This window comes from Salvia splendens, chromosome 12 (genome assembly GCF_004379255.2).
Source record: "Salvia splendens isolate huo1 chromosome 12, SspV2, whole genome shotgun sequence".
In the NCBI taxonomy this organism is placed as follows: Eukaryota; Viridiplantae; Streptophyta; class Magnoliopsida; order Lamiales; family Lamiaceae; genus Salvia; species Salvia splendens.
Genome location: NC_056043.1, coordinates 25,375,497 through 25,393,087, shown reverse-complemented (window position 1 = coordinate 25,393,087; position 17,591 = coordinate 25,375,497). Strand labels below are relative to the sequence as shown.

Sequence of the window (17,591 nt, the reverse complement as noted above, 5' to 3'; positions counted from 1 at the left end):
GTGACATGATCTGGTCTCTTTCTCTTCTTTCTTTTCATTCTTGCCCTTTTTATTCCACTTCTTCTTGAAGCCCTTTTTGTCAGCAAACTTAGTAACCATGGCCTCACCAGCTTGATCCACAGTTCTTGAAGTGGAGGATTTCTGAAAATCTTTAGCCTTCAATGTAGTGAGAACTTCCTCATATGTGAGTGAGGAATCCCTCCCGTACAGAATTGCATCCTTGAGCTGATCAAAGCTCTTTGGAAGAGCATTCAACAACATGATCGCTTTATCCTCATCCTTTAGATCTCCATCCACAGACTCGAGATCATCCACAGCCTTTACAAACTCATCTAGCTAGTCCATGATCGGTTTTCCCTCAAAAAACTTAATAGAGTACAATCTCTGCTTCAAGAACAGTCTATTAGCGAGGGACTTTGTCATATAGATCGACTCCAATTTGTTCCAGACATCAGACGGAGTTTTTTCTTTGCAAACCTCCCTCAACACTCGATCTCCCAAACTCAGCATGATAGCGCTATGGGCTCTTTCCATCCGATCAAGTTTCTTGATCTCTTCTTTGTCGTCTGTGTCTGCTTCCTTGTCTGGAGCTTTGTACTTCATCGCTTCCCATAGGCCTTGCTGTATAAGCATGGCCTTCATCTTCACCTTCCATAATCCAAAATCATTTTTACCAGAGAATTTCTCGAAATCAAACCTCGCTGCAGCCATAGTTGTCAACTTCGCACCTCTAGTTCCCACAGACGGCGCCAATTTGTAATATCAACGTGCGAATATGAACCCAACACAAATGCTGATAACACAACGCAAGAAACTACAATCCACACAGCGATTTAACGTGGTTCGATCGAAATGATCTACGTCCACGGGAGAACTCTAGTAAGCCTTTATTGATGAAGAAGATCGAAGTTACAAAGATCGCAGATACATAAGATTCAATACAAGAACACTTAACCTCGCAATCGCAATCTGATGTTGATCTAGCAGAAACACAGCAGCTAACCAACCAATTGATGCGAACAACCAGAGCTCGAACGACTCCAATCGATACTCTCAAGATCGATGCTCCTCTAATCCTTCTCTGATTGAGGATCTTCACTCGCTCTTTCTCTCCCTGGCTTTTCTTGTGTGTTGAATGAATGCAGCTGTCATACTCATACTCAGTTATCCGATATCAACTTATATATCTGACATATCTAACTGAATCCCTCGAGCCTTGATCTTATGCGAAGAATTCCACATGCACCCTCATGCAATAACCGAATTAACGAACTCTTTTATTCCATGTTGTGAGACTCATGCACATAACAATTTTTATATAATTACACAAAATTATGTGTGAGATCGCAATTTCACGAGACGAGCCTATCTTCGCTTGACGGTATTCATATATTTAAAGTGTATTTTCCAAACAAGCCCGCCCAACATTCAAATAAAAATCGAAAGAAATTAGTTTCTTATTTATTCAATTTGTGGGGATGTAATCGGCGATTTGCAGGCTATTAATATTCAAATTTCGAAATTGCATTCCCACCTTTTGAAATTCCACCCAAAGTTCTCAAATCACAGTTACGTTAACGATGGCAGAGGAGGGACAAGATCCGTTTGGTAGGATCCTGGAATGCTGCAAGCTCACAGAGTCGCAGCAGGCGAAGCTCCTCATTTGCGCGGGATTCCGAGAATGTTACGGTCACGGACTCGATTCCCCTAAGCCAGTTTTCCTCCATGACGCAGTCTGAAGACGATCACATCGTCGTAGTTACGGCGCCCGAAAGCCAGATCTCAGCCGGCGAATCGATTTTAGAAGTGAATTCAGTCTTCCACACCCCGCCGGAACATCACTCCCGCTCTCACCTCTCCTCCTCCGAGGACCAAAACCCTAATGTGGATGATAGAAGGAGGCAGGTATTGGATGATGAACCGGAGAGCAAGAGAATTAGAGCGGTTTCTGGAGATAGCAAAACCGAGATCGAGGATGATGATGGTGTTCATACCACTGAGGTTATTGATTTAAGTGATTCTGAAATTGGAGGTGAGAATTGTGATTCAAGTGGGAGATTGAAGGGGAAAGCTGTTGAAGAATGTGCAGAGATGCCTAAAGATGGAGGTGAAGGAATAGAGGAGGATAACGATGTTGTTGAGGTGGTTGGACTGTTTGGGATGGTGGATAAACTCACGGCCATTTTTGGATTTCCAGGTGCTGGTGAGCATGTAGACTTTCTTGAGACAGCCAAGGAGAATGGTATGGTGTTTCCCAACCCAATCCTAAATTTCTAATCCTTTTATCTTAACTTTTGCAGCCACCTTCTGATTATGTATTTTGATGATGATATGTACAAAGTCAGTGTCTGTTTTGGCGGCAAAATCTTGGCTTCCATCCATCATTGTATAACCTTAACCTGGTTTGAGATGGATGAGTTGATTAGTTGTAATCAAGTTTGACATGCAGCGACTTTAATGTGATGTGTACGGCTAAGGAGTTCTGGAGTTGTTCCGTTGGAGATGGGAGCAGCGAAATGAGGTTGTCCAAATATGTTTTGACACAAGTTCGAGTGGATTTGTAGAAAATGAGGTGATGAAGTTGGGGTTGATTTTTAAATCGGATACGCTGTCACATGTCTGAGGTTGTTCAAGTTCTTGAATCTATAAGGAATAGCTCTGGTTCATGATCAGAAGCTTTGCTTTGGTAAAGATATTCTTTTAAATTCACTGATCAATTCAGTTGTACTACCATTATTCATAAATAAATAATGGGGGTTTTACACTAAGATATTCATATTACATTCTTTAGATTTTAGAGTGATGGATATTCATAAGCGCATAAACATAAACTAACTATACAGACAACAATGAACAATCACATATATATATATATATCCATCCTTCAATGAAATGTATAAGTAACCCTCACATTATGTAGAAGCAACAACCAATATCAATCAATTTGAAGCTATTAACCATGAATATTAAATGGCTACCATCACCAAGAACTTGATGGAGAAAAACAAGAAAAATATTAAATTTTGTAGACAAACAGATAATTTCTGCATCATCGTATTTTGTATATATTCCCTTTCTGTATCATCATTCTGCATCTTGGAGAAACACAGCAGCCTCCATTTTAGCAGCATAGCCATATTTAGAAGTCGAGTACTTCTTGAACACACTGGTAAGCTTCCCCTTCCCTGCATTCTGATGGAGAGCCACCATCAGTCTTGCACATTCCCTGCGAAAAAACAAAAAAACAGTGTGATTCATCAACAATGTGTCGTGTTTGCTCAATTTCGACTTATGTATACGCCAACTAACATGAGTTTGTCTTTGTTGTAGCTAGTATGCCTCTCGCACGTCCTGCTCCACATTTCACATCCAGTGAGAGTGCATTGGGCTGTGAAGACTGCAGCAGCCGCAAGCAGGGATAGTGGGAATCGGAGCATCTCATACTCAACGAGTGAGAGCTCGAGTATGAAGAAGGATAAGAGCTCCAACTGGGGAAACAAACAATCTCATCATCACTCAAACATCAATGCTTCCTGCATTTGTGTGTTTTGTTTGCAAGAAGGTAGATGATTGACAAACCTTTTTGTCGGATTGAGCCGCTTTTAGGAAGCGCCTCATGAACACGTATGGAGTTGGAAGCGACAGATTGAACTGCAAGGTATTGACCATCAACTTCTCCTGTAAAAGAAACAACACAAACAGTTGAAATCAACAACGACTTCAGTAATCATCAATCAGTCAACATTAGAAGCATTTTGTGGACTACCATTTCGAGCACTTCTTTTCTAGAGTAGGCTCTGTCGGATATCGACACAAGGTCTTCCACAACAGGAACAGACACTTCCTCGTACTTACAGGCTAGGAGCATAGCAGTTACTCCAACAAGCTGCAATCTTTTCCTCTCGACCGGCTGGACTGCCAAGAATCTATCGATGAGATTCACAGTTAGAAACAACGTCTCATCCATTAGCTCGAAGTTGTAATGCACCTGCATAACATACAATGTCAGCAGCCGCTCGTTTTTTTGATATTCTGATGCATTTATTCAGTTACCTCGATCAGCCAGTCAATGAGAATGGCCCTCATTCTGTCGTTGATATCAACCTGTCGAGCCATGTAATCAGATGGGACGCAGCTTGAGCTCTGCAACGAGATATAAAGTTCAAACAAGTATTAGTAGTATTTAATTTAGCATCTAATTAAACACTAATGGCTGATTATCATCAAAGGTTTTAACCTCAGTCATTTTGTAATATGCATATAGGTCATCAATATACTCAGTAACCGCAAGTGGATTCTTCTCATCACACGCGTCTATATCCACGATCGGCTCATCCAAGTCGAGGTCTTCCATCTCAACTTTGGCATCCTAGGAAATTTCACAGCACAAATTTGCATTCTACAGATGGATATATGCAACCATTTTAGCAAATAGCAAAGCAACAAGAAACGAATAATACCATGCGATCAATTTCCACCAGCATAGCTTCTGTATGTTGCACAAACATTGGCACATCATGGTCCTCGGAGGCTTCTGCATCGACGAAAATGCAGTCTGATGACTGATGCTGGACTGATGGTTTCACTTCCTGCATCAAGATAGCCATTTCTTGAGTGAAATAAACACTAAATTATGCCTAAATTGTGACAACTTCTCCAATGAGATACACACCTGCTCCTCTTTGACAGCTAATTGTGCAGCAAACTTCCTACAAGTATCAAGATTCAGTAAAATTCCGACCTTTTCCCAAACCAGGAAAATGCTTAGATTTTTCAGACAAAACAAAAAGCATAGAGATGAGTCATGACTATGCAAACCTAGTAAGTGGACGATGAAGGGGAGCCACGCGGTTCTTCTGGATGGCGGTATTTTTCCTAAACAAGATCAAGAAATACGAAGAAATAAGCACATAGAGCTTCATATTAACAACATGAAAACTAAATTTTTATGGTTTATGGTTTTATACACTGTCAAGACGCCCCTTTTGTGAGCTTGTACAACATTGCTGTCGATTTTGCTCAACGCCTTCCTTCTGTGCCCAGTCAACTTCATCCCCCCTAAGATAGAGAAATAGACATGCAATATCTTAGTTAGATATTCAAGAAACGCCACAGAATTCTATTTCTCTCATCGAAAGTGAAAATTGAAACCTTTTTCAAATTTCAGATTACCATGAATGTTTGAATGTCTGATCATGCCATGGAAATGGTCACTTGCTCCGTCCATCTTCTTCTCTTCTGTCTAAATAACGAAGCAGAAAAATATGAGTATATTTGAGAGTGATGAAGGATAATCACATTCAACTCTCTCTCTGATACAGAGAGAAAAATCTTTGAATTCGTGAAGGGTTTTTTATAAAAGAAGGTAATTAGATATATTTGAAAACAACGGCTAGTGAACGAAATTGGTTGCACGATGAAAGTTGTTCCATCTTAGGACTAACGCTGATTTTCTTAATTTCTTAACTAACCACCAATTATGGCATCTGATTTTTTTCAAAAAACCCTCATTAATTAATTTTCTTACTTTATTTCTCATTAAAATGCCTAATTCCCGGATGGTTTTTTGTACCTCTATTAGTAATTAACTTACTTGACTTACCCTTTGTTTGTTCAATCCACAGTTCGTTTTTGGTTATTTCTAGTAATTGTAGTTATTTTTGTTGTATGAATAAACAATTTTGATAAAATTTTAAAAATTATTTAAATAATTTTTTTTGTTTTTATTTTTTCAATCTCATCATTTTTTGTACTGTCAAATTAAAATCATAACTTTACCGTGATTCGCAATTGTTCCATAAGACTTGGTTTTTCAGTGAAATCAGTGTTGGCATGGAAGCCGAAGTTTCCAATGTGGACAAAATGTTGGTTCTTCAAAACTTTGTTATATAGTTAGAATATTGTTTTAATCTATTTTTGTGCTTATTTTTAAAAATTTGCACCAGTGACGTCTGAATTTTAGGGCTTCGCTATTTGAGGTTCACAGTTATGATTCACGACTAAGGTTCACAATTCAATGCTACATGGAAGCAGGATTGAGGGCTACAACTCCTAAGCCACAATTCAGACATTCAAATAATTGAGTGTTCGCGATTTAGACTTTCTCTTGTACAATTGCAAATTGTAAGTAAAATAATGGTGTAATTCACATGGTTTGAAAGTTATGAGATTAACTAAAAATTATCAAAAACTATGATTTTCTAAAATAAATACTCCATCCATCCGTCAAGGAATACTACATAAAGGAATGAAGAAAAAAAAATTAGTGGAACATAGATCTCATTTTTGTTGATATTACTTTTTATAATCAAATATTTAAATATGAGTGAAATGAGTTAGTATAATGTGTCTATTTACCAATATAATAAAATGTGAAATAAGGCATCCAATAATGAATTTTTCAAAATAGCAAAATGGGGCATGTACGGACAGTTGAAGGGAGTATAGTACACATATCAAAATATTCGAGTATAATTAATCGCATTTTATACGATTTAACAGGTATCTGGATATTGATTTTTCCGTTATTAATTTGCACTTAGTAAGATCATATATGATCAAATATTTAAAATCCAGAGTTAAAGTTAAAAGAATGTATTTAAATAATATCTTATCTATTTTATTAAATGAACAATTTATTAATTAAGTAAAATATGAACACAAGCACTTGGTATAGTTGGCAAACACGTCGATGGTCAATGAGTAAGTGTCCAAAACAAGCCAGTAAAATTTGAAAATCCCATTGTGATATGGAACGATTAATACTCCTAATCCAACATAAAAAAAAAGAAAAAAAAAGACCATCACCCAAGTTGAGATCTTCAAGTAATCAACTATAATAAAAGTAGGTTGTCACAACTCACAAACTAATAAATATGAGAGACGAGTTTCAATTTTATGTCTATTTAAAGACACATATAATAAATATGTATCGCTTAAAATCTATGTAGTTCGATTGTTGAAATGACAAAGGTGGCCGACTCAAGTTCTTATAAACTATGCTGGCTTGAATTTGAATTTTTGATTTTCAAGTTAATTATTTTTTAAATGTACGTCAAATAACAAAAAAAATAAATTAGTAATTGAGAATCCAACTTAGGCCAATTGATTCCAATTCCAACCAATAGAATTTAATTCTTGAATTCACCTATTTTAATAATAAAAAAAAAGGGCCTACAAAGTTATAGTACTACCGTCTATTACAATTTGTGTAATGCATCAGGCGTCAGCGTTGGATATGGAGTAACGTTTTTGTTCTTATAGATTGGTGTCATAAAATCATAAATTACTACTATAAGAAACAGTAAATTTTCAAATATCCATTTCCACCGCGAAAAAAATGTGATACCATCACGCCTTCAATCCCGGAGAATTACACACAAAATTTCACTACATTCTGTAATAAGGATTTCTCCTCGCCTCTCAATCATCCCCTAAATTCATCCTCTCGAATCACCAAAACCAAAAAAAGGAACGAAGAAGAAATTTCAGATGTTTGATTAAAAGTGATGAGGAATCATTGGCAGTGATGAATTAGGATATGGAGAAAGGGAGGTCAACGTCGGACGAGAATTTGGTAGAGGATTCGATCGCCGTCATCGAATCTGTTAAGAAAATCGGCGAGTTCCGGCGTACTCAGAGGAAGGAGGGCGCTAATCTGGTGCGGCGCCTGAAGCTGTTCCTGCATTTTCTCGAAGATATCAGAGAAGTCGACAACGCCGACATCCCCTTGCCCGCCATCTCCTGCTTCAAGAAGCTCAACAAGGCCTTCCGATCTGCCAGGAAGCTCTTGCGGTTTTGCCACGACGGCAGCAAGATTTATCTCGTCCGTTTTTATGCATTTATATATTGCTTATCTTACACATTTTCTAATTCTCCGATGTGGAATGGTTTGAACTCCGTATTTAAAAGCTTTTATCTTAATTCTCAGGCATTGGAGAGTGAGAGTATGATGGGGCGATTTCACACTGTTTATGAGAGTATAAGCGCTGCCATGGAAGGAATGCCTTGTGAGGAGCTTGGGATATCTCAAGAAGATAAAGAACATGTAGGAGTTGGTTGACACACACATTCATCATTCATGCTTCTTTCTTTCCAAATAAGAAATCAATGTCATGTGAATGAATTGCAGATGGAGTTGCAGCGCGCTCAACTTAGACGAGCGAAGAAGAGGACAGACACGCAGGACATGGAGCTGACGATGGACTTGATGGTGGCTCTGTCTTCAAACGACAGAAACGCGGAGATAGCCAGCGTTGAGAGGCTGGCGGTCAAGCTCTCCTTGTTCACGGCCGAGGAGCTCCACGAAGAGACTCTAAGCATTCAGAAACTCTCCAATGAAAGATGGGGCATAAGCAGTGAGTGCCAGCAGCAAGTCCTCAGTCTTGTACAAAAGTTGAAGCATTTTGCAGGCGTCGAGGAAAAGGAAGTTGTGGCAGTGGTCGATGAGCCCAAACGCCTCAACGTAGCCCCCTCCTCCTTCTCCATCCCTAACGAGTTCTTGTGCCCGATCACACTCGAGATCATGACAGATCCTGTTATCGTTGCTACAGGGCAGGTGTGTATACACATGTTTGTTTCACTCTACCTATTTGTTAAAACTGTCAACTGCACATATCTGTTTTGGATCAAGTCTGCATACTCCCAAAAGCCTCAAACTAATTGAGGTTGAACCTGTTATATATATTGTTTCCAACTTCCCTCATTCTCTGATGTTGACTCATTTTGGTGCAGACGTACGAGAGAAGAAGCATACAGAAGTGGCTAGACTCGAACCACCGGACCTGTCCCAAGACGGGGCAAACTCTGGAGCACTTGCTTCTCGCGCCAAATTTCGCCCTCAAGAACTTGATCCTGCAGTGGTGCGAGAAAAACAACTATCAGCCATCCAAGGAGGCGCCCAAGAGCGCAGAGACGACAAATGAAGAAAAGATCTTGTCCCTCGTGAAGAGCCTCTCCTCGAGCAAGCTAGAGGAGCAGAGAGACGCGGTGGAGCAGATCCGGTTCGTATCAAAGGAGAGCTCCGACAACAGAAGCTTGATTGCCAACGCAGGAGGGATCCAGCGCCTCGTGCAGCTCCTATCCTATCCGGATTCACGAATCCAAGAGCACACCGTCACAGCCCTCTTCAATCTCTCCATCGACGAATCAAACAAGCAGCTCATATCCGCAGAGGATCCCATCCCCGCCATAATAGAGATCCTCGAGAATGGAACGATCGATGCCAAAGAAAACTCAGCCGCCGCGCTGTTCAGCCTGTCGATGCTGGACGAGAACAGGGCGAAGATAGGATCCTTAAACGGGATCCCACCGTTGGTGAAGCTGCTAAGAGTCGGAACGATGAGAGGGAAAAAGGATGCGGTGACGGCGCTGTTCAACCTCTGCCTCAACCCGGCAAACAGAGGGATAGCGGTGGAGGCGAGCATCGTGCAGCCGCTGCTGAGGATACTGGAGGACGAGAAGCTGGAGATGATGAACGAGACGCTGTCGATGCTGCTGGTGCTGGCGGCGAGCGCGGAGGGGAGGAGGGAGCTCGGGCAGCTCCCGTTTATAGAGACGCTGGTGAAGCTGCTGCGGGATGGGAGCCCGAAGAATAAGGAGTGCGCGCTGGCGGTGCTGCTGGAGCTGGGATCGAATAATAGTAATATGATACTTGCGGCGTTGCAGTATGGTATGTATGAGTATGTGATTGATGTTTCGAATAACGGGACGGAGAGGGGGCGGAGGAAGGCCAACACCATGCTCCGCCTCGCCAGCAAGGCTCAAGAAATTCCGTAGATACCTCACTTTTTATGTTGTTCTAACAATACAAGTATACAAGTGCACTTTGTTTCTGTTTTTGTATATTCAAGATTAACTGAAACTGGGAATTCGTTTTTTTGCCGCTCTATCTTTTTTGTTTTTTGGGGCCAACTTATACAAGCAAAATGAGACTCGAGATACATACATCACTTTAAGAGTCATAAATATTGTCTTGACTATTAATTAACTATTTAATTAACACTAATTTTGGATTAAATCGATTGAATTTATTTGTGTAGGGATTTCATTAATAAGTGTGTTTCTAGTTTGGTTAAATCTTTTAAACTTTCGTGCGATTAAATCAGGCAAGGCCCATAACTGCTAAATTTTTAAAATCCCCCAATAAAAAGTGAATGTGTGTCAGAGTGTGTGATTATAAATAGCTCAATCTTAATCTGTATGGGCATAAATAACCCTTCCCCATTTCCGGCCCCAAGTCCCCTCCACGTCATCATTCCTCTACAGTTGCGGCCCAGACCCCAATTGCTCTAACCCTGCAGGCCACAACCCGGGCCGCAACTAATAAATGACATTATTCACAACTTCAACCTATTTTACATCTAAAATAAAAAAACACCGGAAATTTATAACACGGAAAATTTCATTTATAACACGAGAATTTCATTTTTAATACAAAAATAATAAATTATAACCTAAAAAATATAAAAAATTTAGAATATTAAAAAAAATTCAAAAAAAAAATTGCAAATCTGCATCAGGTCGCCCCTCTCCTTCTTCTTCCTCCCTCTTCTTCCTCTCCTCCTCCCTCTTCTTCCTCTTCCAAAATGTAAAAATTCAGAAAAATAATTGCAAATCTGCAGCACGTCGCCGCCCCTCTTCATCATCTTCCTCCCTCTTCTTCCTCTTCCAATTTTTGGCAAAAATTCCTTCTTCTGTCACGGCCACTCTCCGATTAACGCGCGCTGGGCCGGGCCGCGGGACGGTCACTAGGCCGGGAACGCGGCCCCGGGACCGGCCCAGGCCGTGCCGCTCTTCCGTGTAACGCGTGGGACGGGCCGGGACTCGCGATTTGCGGCCCGGCTCGTAGCGTTAAAGATGCTCTAAAGACTTGACAATTGAACATAAGAGCACCCACCTCTTGCCAACGAGCACGGTTGTGGGTCCGGCGCCACTATTTCTGCCTGCTCTTAGGCAATAGCGCAACACTCACAGCTCTGCTCTTCCGCAAGGACGAGCACAATTCAATTTAAATAAAAACATTCACATAACATTAAAATTCATTAAAAAACCGAAATAATATTACAAATTACAAATAAATTAAAAAAGACATAATTAAAATCCTAAAAAAAATTATATAATTAAAATCCTTAAAATTAAAAATTACATAATTAAAATACTAAAAATTAAAAATTACATAATTAAATTAAAAATTACATAATTAAATTCGTAAAATTAAATTCGGCAAAATAGTCGGCAACGGGCCTTTCGTGGGCTCCCTCCCGGTCACGATGGATGTAACGGCGAGTTGATCTAGTTCGTTGAGGATGAGGAGGAGCGGGGGGTATTCGCCGCGACATATGCTTCATAAGCGGCATGATGTTGTTCGTAGTATTCTTGTTTTTCGAGTTCCGCTTCTTCCATAAGATGGGTGAAATCTATTTGAGGTTTTGAGTGAGAGATGAAGGTGAAGATAGATTGTATGAAAATTATGAATGAGAGATGATTTGATGTGATAAATGGATGATGAATGTGTGTATTTATAGATGATTTTGGGCGGAAAAAATAAAAACAAAAAAGACAGAAAAACGGCAAAAAAAGGCCATATTTTTTGGATTTGGAAAATATTTTTTTATCAGTTTTTATAATTAAATATTGAATTTTTTTATAAAAAATAAAAATATTCATAGCTGTTGCCCAATCGTAGCACGCCACGTCAGCTGCTCGCTGGCACGGCGTTGCTCGATGCATCGAGCACGTCCGTGCCAGCGGCGGACGACCTCCTCCGTGCCGCTGGCACAAACGGACGGACGCCGTCTGTCCACCGTTGCAGATGCTCCAATAAGATAGTAGAGCTAGGTGCGACACCAAATAATTAGACTCGTTTTCGTTTCACAATTTTAAAAAAATACAAATAATTAGAATTATTTGAGGTGAAATTCGTTTTAGAATCATAACTAAGTGCAAATAATTAGACTCTTTTCAAGTTACATGTATCTTTCAAAAAATATTTTTTCAAAATTATAACTAATGTTAAGATGGCTCGAACTCAGCACCTCATAAAATAATATCTAAACTCCTTGCCGCTAGAACAAATGCTCTGGACTAATCATCTTATAAATTGTGTAGAGCGTGTGGTGCTATTCGAGTACACAAGATTTTGTCTATTCATTTTTCACTACAATTTTTAGTACTGTATTAACATTACTATCAATTTATAACAACTAGCCACAAAAACCATCGAATCAAATGTTGGTTGCAATTAGCCATATTCTAATTAATAATTACACTTAGATTTCAAAATTAAACGGAGCAAGGAATTATTTAACACGTAATATAGATGCAGGTGAGCGCTCTCTTATTTGAAAACCTCCTCTGCTCTGGCGCCGTCTCCCCCACCCCACCCACCCACCCACTCAAATCCGCTCTTGCCGATCTGCAAAACCCACTCCTCCGGTTAGTCTCCCTCCGGTTCCCTACTATCACTACCTCCTCCTTTTCTCTTCATCTCTTTTATTTTCTAGCTCAGCCGCTAAACTCCACAATTCAAATGATTATTTCTCATTTTCTGCATCTACTCTTTGTATTATCAGTATTTTAATCTGATTGTGCAATTCATGTAGGGTTTTGTGGGGATATTCATTTTCTTCGGGGCAATTGCGGTTTAACATAGTCAGATAAGGTTCGTCTTTTGAATTGGAGTGTTTTGCGCATGTCCTTGTCTATTCTATTTTGAAATAAATTACTATAAATTTTAGAAAGTTTTGTGTACTAGCTGGTTCATTTTTAGGTCTTGGTTTGTCAATTGGTTGGTCCGAGTCAAGTCATAAATTTTTATGTTTTTAGTTGTTGAAGGGGAACGGAATTATTAATTTATCTCAATTTAGCTGCTTTTCTGCATTTCCGATCTTTATAATACAGAGTGGAATTTTTAAGGTTGTATAACTATTGAGTGTTTTTTGGGGGAATCTTTAAATTGTTTATGAAAATAGTTGTACCAATTCTGTATTTAGTTCATGTAGTCTGGTTCTGGCAGTGGTACATACACTTGTGATTGTCATTACTAAACGAATAGCTTTTGCAAATTTTTAAAAATCACTTGATGTGGGGACTTGAGTGGTTGAAATATACGAATTTATGTACTCTAAGCAATGTATTACGAGCAATATCTTACGTTTGAAGCATTGATACAAGCATCATTTTGCTGCAGATCACTGCTTTGGCTGGGATATTTTGTGGGAACTACTTCCAAGCTGGATTGGCTTCCAATGATGATAAACACTGAGCGTAACACAAATGTAATGGCTGGTGGTGGGACTCCCACTCCCGCTCCTGCTCAGGATAAGCAGTTCCCTGGTTCTGTGAAAAAGACAGCCCTCAGAGATTTGCAGAATGAAAATGTGGGATCAATTCATAAGCAGCCAGAGAATATTCATCCTGGAGGTGGGAAATCATGTGGTGACACGGTTAAGGTTTGTGGAAATAAAAGACTTACGCCAGAGCGCCCCTCAAGTTCCCAAGGTCTCCCGTACTCAGCCTCAGCCTACAATGGTACAAATGAGAATGTCATGAACGCACGCAGGAGATTTGAGCTAGAACTTGGAGTCGGAAGACCCCATAACAATGTCGAGAAAAAAATTACAAGCTGTTCAGAACCGAAGAATGCAGTAGGTCAATCGCGGCAAGATGTTACTCAGAAGACAGTGAAGAATGGAAATCTTCATCAAAGTCCAGTAGCTACACCAAACAAGCTAACAGCAATCATGGCCTTTTCAAGTAGTGGCCAATCGGTTCCTAATTCTTTGGGGAAGCATAGCAATAGCACTCCAGTGGCTAAGGTTTCTCATGAGCTTCCTCGTACCGTTGATTATAAGACCACTAATGATCTGCTAAGAATGGAAACCGAGCGCTTCATCCACCTCCAGAATTCTCTTAAACAATATGATGAAGCTAACCAAATAGACTACACCCAGAGTGAGTCTTTGTCTTCTGTGTGTTTGGTGGATATTTAATCTATGCACTATATTATCTTACAGACACTGTTTTTTTGGCGTGACTTGCTTCAGCACTTATGCATCTACTCCCCTCAGAGCTGAGTAAGCATGCTGTGGAGTTGGAGAAAAGAGCAATCCAGTTGACAATAGAGGAAGGTAGACAACGTGGATTTTTTTTTTGGTTTCATACATGGAACATGAGCTATATGTTGTATTTGTCCAAGAAGGTTTTGATCACTGAAATTTAAATAAGGAGCTCCGTTGTGATTTGTTGGTCTTTATGGGAAATATAATGATGCCAAAGACGGTATGATTTGGTTGAGAAAAATCTTCTAAATAATCTACATTGGTTGACATCTGATATATATGAATTTCTAAGGATTGGTGCTTTGAAGCCCTACAAAAAAAACTGTTAATGGTTAAAATTGGATCAACAGCCCATCACTAACAGAGAACAGCCTATACTGCCCTCTTCAATGTTATGGGAAGGACACATCTCTCTCTGAATATATATGCTTTGAGATATTTCTTGAGCTGTGATTTTTAGTCCCCCTTTTGGAAATTGGTGTGTATTATTGGCATTGTCTGCGCTGTTAGCATTCTATTTGGTTCTGAAGATAATCTTGAGCAGTTTCTGGTCGTCTATTAGATACTCAGATGCTCTCTCCACATTGTATTTGTTGCAGGCAACGAGATGCAGAGGATGAAGGCGATGAATATTTTTATCAAATCTTCACCGGGTAACACTGTAACAGGTCAGCTATTGCAAGCAAACACACGCTAACTGGTGAGGCTTGTGGGAAATCTATATGCTTCTTGCCATATCTATATATTTAGATTAAATCCTTTTCCTTATTAGGTCCTTGTATAACTAAGTTCAGCAAGTTACCTTCAGCCATATTATGGCATTCTCAATCATTTGATGCTCTTTAGGAAATAAGCATTATCAGAATGTAACTTCTGTTTCTTACTCTCGCATCATTAAACTTTTCCAACTTTTACTGTTCGAGCTTTTATTTTGGTCTTTGTCAGTCCTCTTTTGCTGATAAGTGATTTATGTGATGAACTTCCAACAGCATTGAACTCTAGCTGCTTGCATGATTTCGACAAGGACTTAATTGGTATAAGTAGTCCATTTTTGGGTCATCTAACATAGTACTCCCTCCGTCCCAGTGTAGTAGAGGCGTTTCGTTTTGGACAATTATCTACTATAGTGGGACAGAGGGAGTAAATATTTTTGGACAATTATCTACTTATAGGGTTAGTGGTTTATGAGCAAAGATAGTATGCATTGAATTTGATCGCTGTGATTGGCATATAACTGGTTCTACCAATTGAGGCAAAATGTATAGTTTTAAAGGGGTTCCAATAATAATCTCTGAATTTTTGGAATAAAAAGTTCATATTTTTATCTTTAACTAAATATCTTAGCTCTCAGGTTGATATTAAGCAGTTTTACGATAACGTTTTTGGGGATCGCATGTTGAAGAAACAATGATAACATAGTTTAAAATAGAAGCTACAAAAGGTAAAAACCTTCTAAGACAGCTTGAATCCAAGAAAAAGCTAATCTTAGTATCAATGATGCTAATTCGCTTTGGGGCTGGTTCATCTACACAAGTAGACACATAGATATCTAGCTAAGACATGGAATGGTGATGTTACTTAGAGCTGCCTCGATGTCGCTTTCTTCTTTTCAGAGCCTTGCAAGTACTCGAGTGCGCTCACTATGTCCACGATGCTGGGCCGGTTGTTCGCCTGTTCTTGAAGACACATTGCGGTCACAACAATTGCGTGTTGCACGCTCTTAGCCGAGTATCGTCCTTCCAACAGAGGATCCACCATCTCTATAAACCTTTTCGGGTCCTTGAGATAAGGCCGTGACTGCACAATGCCAAATCATCACAAAAACTAGACTTTTTTACAAACCCTATATATGGGGATGGACGCGTGAAAACTTACCCATACGACAAGATTTTGCTCTCCTGGTTTCTTGCTGAAGTCCATGGCCTTGCGGCCAGTGACAAGCTCGAGCAGAACGACTCCAAAGCTGTAGATGTCGGATTTTAAGGTTAGCTTACCGCTCATGGCATATTCGGGAGCGCAGTAGCCGTATGTTCCCATGACTCGCGTGGAGACGTGGGTGTTGTCTCCCACTGGTCCAAGTTTGGCGAGGCCAAAATCGGACAGCTTGACGTTGAAGGCATTGTCCAATAACATGTTTGATGACTTCAGATCACGGTATATGACGGGTGGATTTGCTTGGCAGTGGAGGTATTCGAGGCCGCGAGCTGCACCAACTGCGATCTTCAATCTCGTCTCCCAGCTCAGTGGCCCCTGATCCGGCTCTAAATCTGATAGATTAGATTAAAAACCAGGAGGATTATGCATGATGATTAAATGTGATTAGCTTAGCTTAGCTAGATTAATTACCAAAGAGATGATTCTCGAGGCTGCCTCTGGGCATGAACTCATAAACCAAGAGCCTTTGTTGAGCGTGGGTGCAGTAACCAATGAGATTTACAAGGTTGGGATGGTGCAGCAAACTCAGCATCAGCACCTCCACCACAAATTCTTGGTGCCCTTGAAGCCCCTCAAGATTCAGCTGCTTCACAGCTACAACCTACATATATCATCACCATTAATTCACATCTCGATGCGTTTACTCGTTCCAGCATGAAACCTACGTACCGTGCCACACTCCAGCCGGCCCTTGTACACATTGCCAAAGCCGCCTTCCCCAATCATGTTGGCATCCTTGAAATTCTGGGTAGCTGCTGTGAGTTCCTTGAGTGTGAAGCTGCGCGCCATGTTTCCCTTCTTGGAAACGCGTTGATCTCTCCCTCGCCCATCCTCCTCTGCAATTCAAGTTTAGAGGTGAGATCACAAATGAATCTTACCTTCTTCAACCCTGTAGCTTCCCTTTCCCTTTGCTTCAAGATCAAACATCAACCATATATCACCATCTTCAAACAAAGCAAGGAATATATATATATATATATATATATATATATATATATATATATATATATATATATATATATATATATTTACCTAATCTTCCCATGGATCTTAGCTTCAACTCTTCGTCATAGTCCAGTATATCTTCGCGTCTGAAGCTTATGCAAGGAAAGCAACTCATCTCCTTGTAGAGAAGATGGATCCAAAGAATTTTACAGAGACTAACACCACCAGCTTAGCCTCCCAAAGCGAATTCCATTTTCGTTAAACACGAAATTCTAGCGAATCATGAAGATTGAAGGCACATCTGGAATTGAGAAAGAGAATGAACAACTAGTGTTTTCGAGAGAGAACTTTATATTCTCTCTCGTCTTTCAGAACTCCGGACAACCTTTTTCCTAAGTAATGAAAAGCACCACATTGCTCATATCTCATAAGCAAAACACAACCAGACAATTCACATACTAAAATTAGTGTTCCATGCAAAAATATTGAGATTTTTCACATCTCAAATCGTAATACAACAAACTTTCTAACATAACCCCATAATTTTAGGACCCTTCTTTTTCTTTTTTCTCGATCCTACGTTTAGCTTGAAATTCCCTATAATACCGCCAATTTCAACGGTATTTATTACCTGCCCATTCAAATGCTTTG

At 39.8% G+C, this 17,591-nt stretch overlaps 5 protein-coding genes across 5 annotated transcripts; 3 read left to right on the top strand and 2 right to left on the bottom strand.

Moving 5' to 3' along the window:
* The first annotated feature begins 1,555 nt into the window (after positions 1–1,555).
* LOC121757979 lies at positions 1,556–3,398 on the top strand. The gene is made up of 2 exons (XM_042153422.1): positions 1,556–2,686; positions 3,331–3,398. The coding sequence occupies exon 1, from the start codon at positions 1,726–1,728 to the stop codon at positions 2,275–2,277; it is 552 nt and encodes a 183-aa protein (XP_042009356.1). The 5' UTR covers positions 1,556–1,725; the 3' UTR covers positions 2,278–2,686; positions 3,331–3,398.
* Positions 2,913–5,290, bottom strand: LOC121757978 (G2/mitotic-specific cyclin-2-like). The gene is made up of 11 exons (XM_042153421.1): positions 5,173–5,290; positions 4,968–5,058; positions 4,819–4,875; positions 4,673–4,709; positions 4,461–4,589; positions 4,238–4,369; positions 4,054–4,143; positions 3,767–3,988; positions 3,580–3,678; positions 3,310–3,488; positions 2,913–3,226 (listed from the first exon to the last, which is right to left on the bottom strand). Exons 1-11 carry the CDS (start codon positions 5,225–5,227, stop codon positions 3,085–3,087), a joined length of 1,233 nt encoding a protein of 410 aa, XP_042009355.1. The 5' UTR covers positions 5,228–5,290; the 3' UTR covers positions 2,913–3,084.
* Positions 5,291–7,470: 2,180 nt separating this feature from the next.
* Positions 7,471–9,777, top strand: LOC121758479 (U-box domain-containing protein 15-like). Its single transcript, XM_042153872.1, has 4 exons — positions 7,471–7,825; positions 7,931–8,047; positions 8,132–8,557; positions 8,734–9,777. The coding sequence occupies exons 1-4, from the start codon at positions 7,541–7,543 to the stop codon at positions 9,775–9,777; spliced, it is 1,872 nt and encodes a 623-aa protein (XP_042009806.1). The 5' UTR covers positions 7,471–7,540.
* A 2,583-nt stretch (positions 9,778–12,360) lies between these two features.
* Positions 12,361–14,989, top strand: LOC121758468. Its single transcript, XM_042153865.1, has 4 exons — positions 12,361–12,435; positions 13,190–13,953; positions 14,046–14,129; positions 14,660–14,989. Exons 2-4 carry the CDS (start codon positions 13,248–13,250, stop codon positions 14,755–14,757), a joined length of 888 nt encoding a protein of 295 aa, XP_042009799.1. The 5' UTR covers positions 12,361–12,435; positions 13,190–13,247; the 3' UTR covers positions 14,758–14,989.
* Positions 14,990–15,456: 467 nt separating this feature from the next.
* LOC121758467 (probable serine/threonine-protein kinase PBL21) lies at positions 15,457–17,580 on the bottom strand. Its single transcript, XM_042153864.1, has 5 exons — positions 17,028–17,580; positions 16,665–16,831; positions 16,407–16,596; positions 15,936–16,327; positions 15,457–15,857 (listed from the first exon to the last, which is right to left on the bottom strand). Exons 1-5 carry the CDS (start codon positions 17,113–17,115, stop codon positions 15,639–15,641), a joined length of 1,056 nt encoding a protein of 351 aa, XP_042009798.1. The 5' UTR covers positions 17,116–17,580; the 3' UTR covers positions 15,457–15,638.
* Positions 17,581–17,591: the final 11 nt, after the last annotated feature.

What these genes read in the sequence shown, in the direction of transcription:
- LOC121757979 (XM_042153422.1), top strand. Translation starts at nt 1,726, where the DNA reads ATGACGCAGTCTGAAGACGATCACATCGTCGTAGTTACGGCGCCCGAA.
- LOC121758479 (XM_042153872.1), top strand. Translation starts at nt 7,541, where the DNA reads ATGGAGAAAGGGAGGTCAACGTCGGACGAGAATTTGGTAGAGGATTCG. An exon ending in CTCAAGAAGATAAAGAACAT is followed by an intron (nt 8,048 to 8,131) that starts GTAGGAGTTGGT and finishes AATGAATTGCAG; the next exon opens with ATGGAGTTGCAGCGCGCTCA. An exon ending in TTATCGTTGCTACAGGGCAG is followed by an intron (nt 8,558 to 8,733) that starts GTGTGTATACAC and finishes ATTTTGGTGCAG; the next exon opens with ACGTACGAGAGAAGAAGCAT.
- LOC121758467 (XM_042153864.1), bottom strand. Translation starts at nt 17,115, where the DNA reads ATGAGTTGCTTTCCTTGCATAAGCTTCAGACGCGAAGATATACTGGAC. An exon ending in AAGATCCATGGGAAGATTAG is followed by an intron (nt 16,832 to 17,027) that starts GTAAATATATAT and finishes CTTGAATTGCAG; the next exon opens with AGGAGGATGGGCGAGGGAGA. An exon ending in GCCGGCTGGAGTGTGGCACG is followed by an intron (nt 16,597 to 16,664) that starts GTACGTAGGTTT and finishes TGATATATGTAG; the next exon opens with GTTGTAGCTGTGAAGCAGCT.
- LOC121758468 (XM_042153865.1), top strand. Translation starts at nt 13,248, where the DNA reads ATGATGATAAACACTGAGCGTAACACAAATGTAATGGCTGGTGGTGGG. An exon ending in CCAAATAGACTACACCCAGA is followed by an intron (nt 13,954 to 14,045) that starts GTGAGTCTTTGT and finishes GACTTGCTTCAG; the next exon opens with CACTTATGCATCTACTCCCC. An exon ending in CCAGTTGACAATAGAGGAAG is followed by an intron (nt 14,130 to 14,659) that starts GTAGACAACGTG and finishes TATTTGTTGCAG; the next exon opens with GCAACGAGATGCAGAGGATG.
- LOC121757978 (XM_042153421.1), bottom strand. Translation starts at nt 5,227, where the DNA reads ATGGACGGAGCAAGTGACCATTTCCATGGCATGATCAGACATTCAAAC. An exon ending in TAGCTGTCAAAGAGGAGCAG is followed by an intron (nt 4,590 to 4,672) that starts GTGTGTATCTCA and finishes ATCTTGATGCAG; the next exon opens with GAAGTGAAACCATCAGTCCA. An exon ending in TGGTGGAAATTGATCGCATG is followed by an intron (nt 4,370 to 4,460) that starts GTATTATTCGTT and finishes GAAATTTCCTAG; the next exon opens with GATGCCAAAGTTGAGATGGA.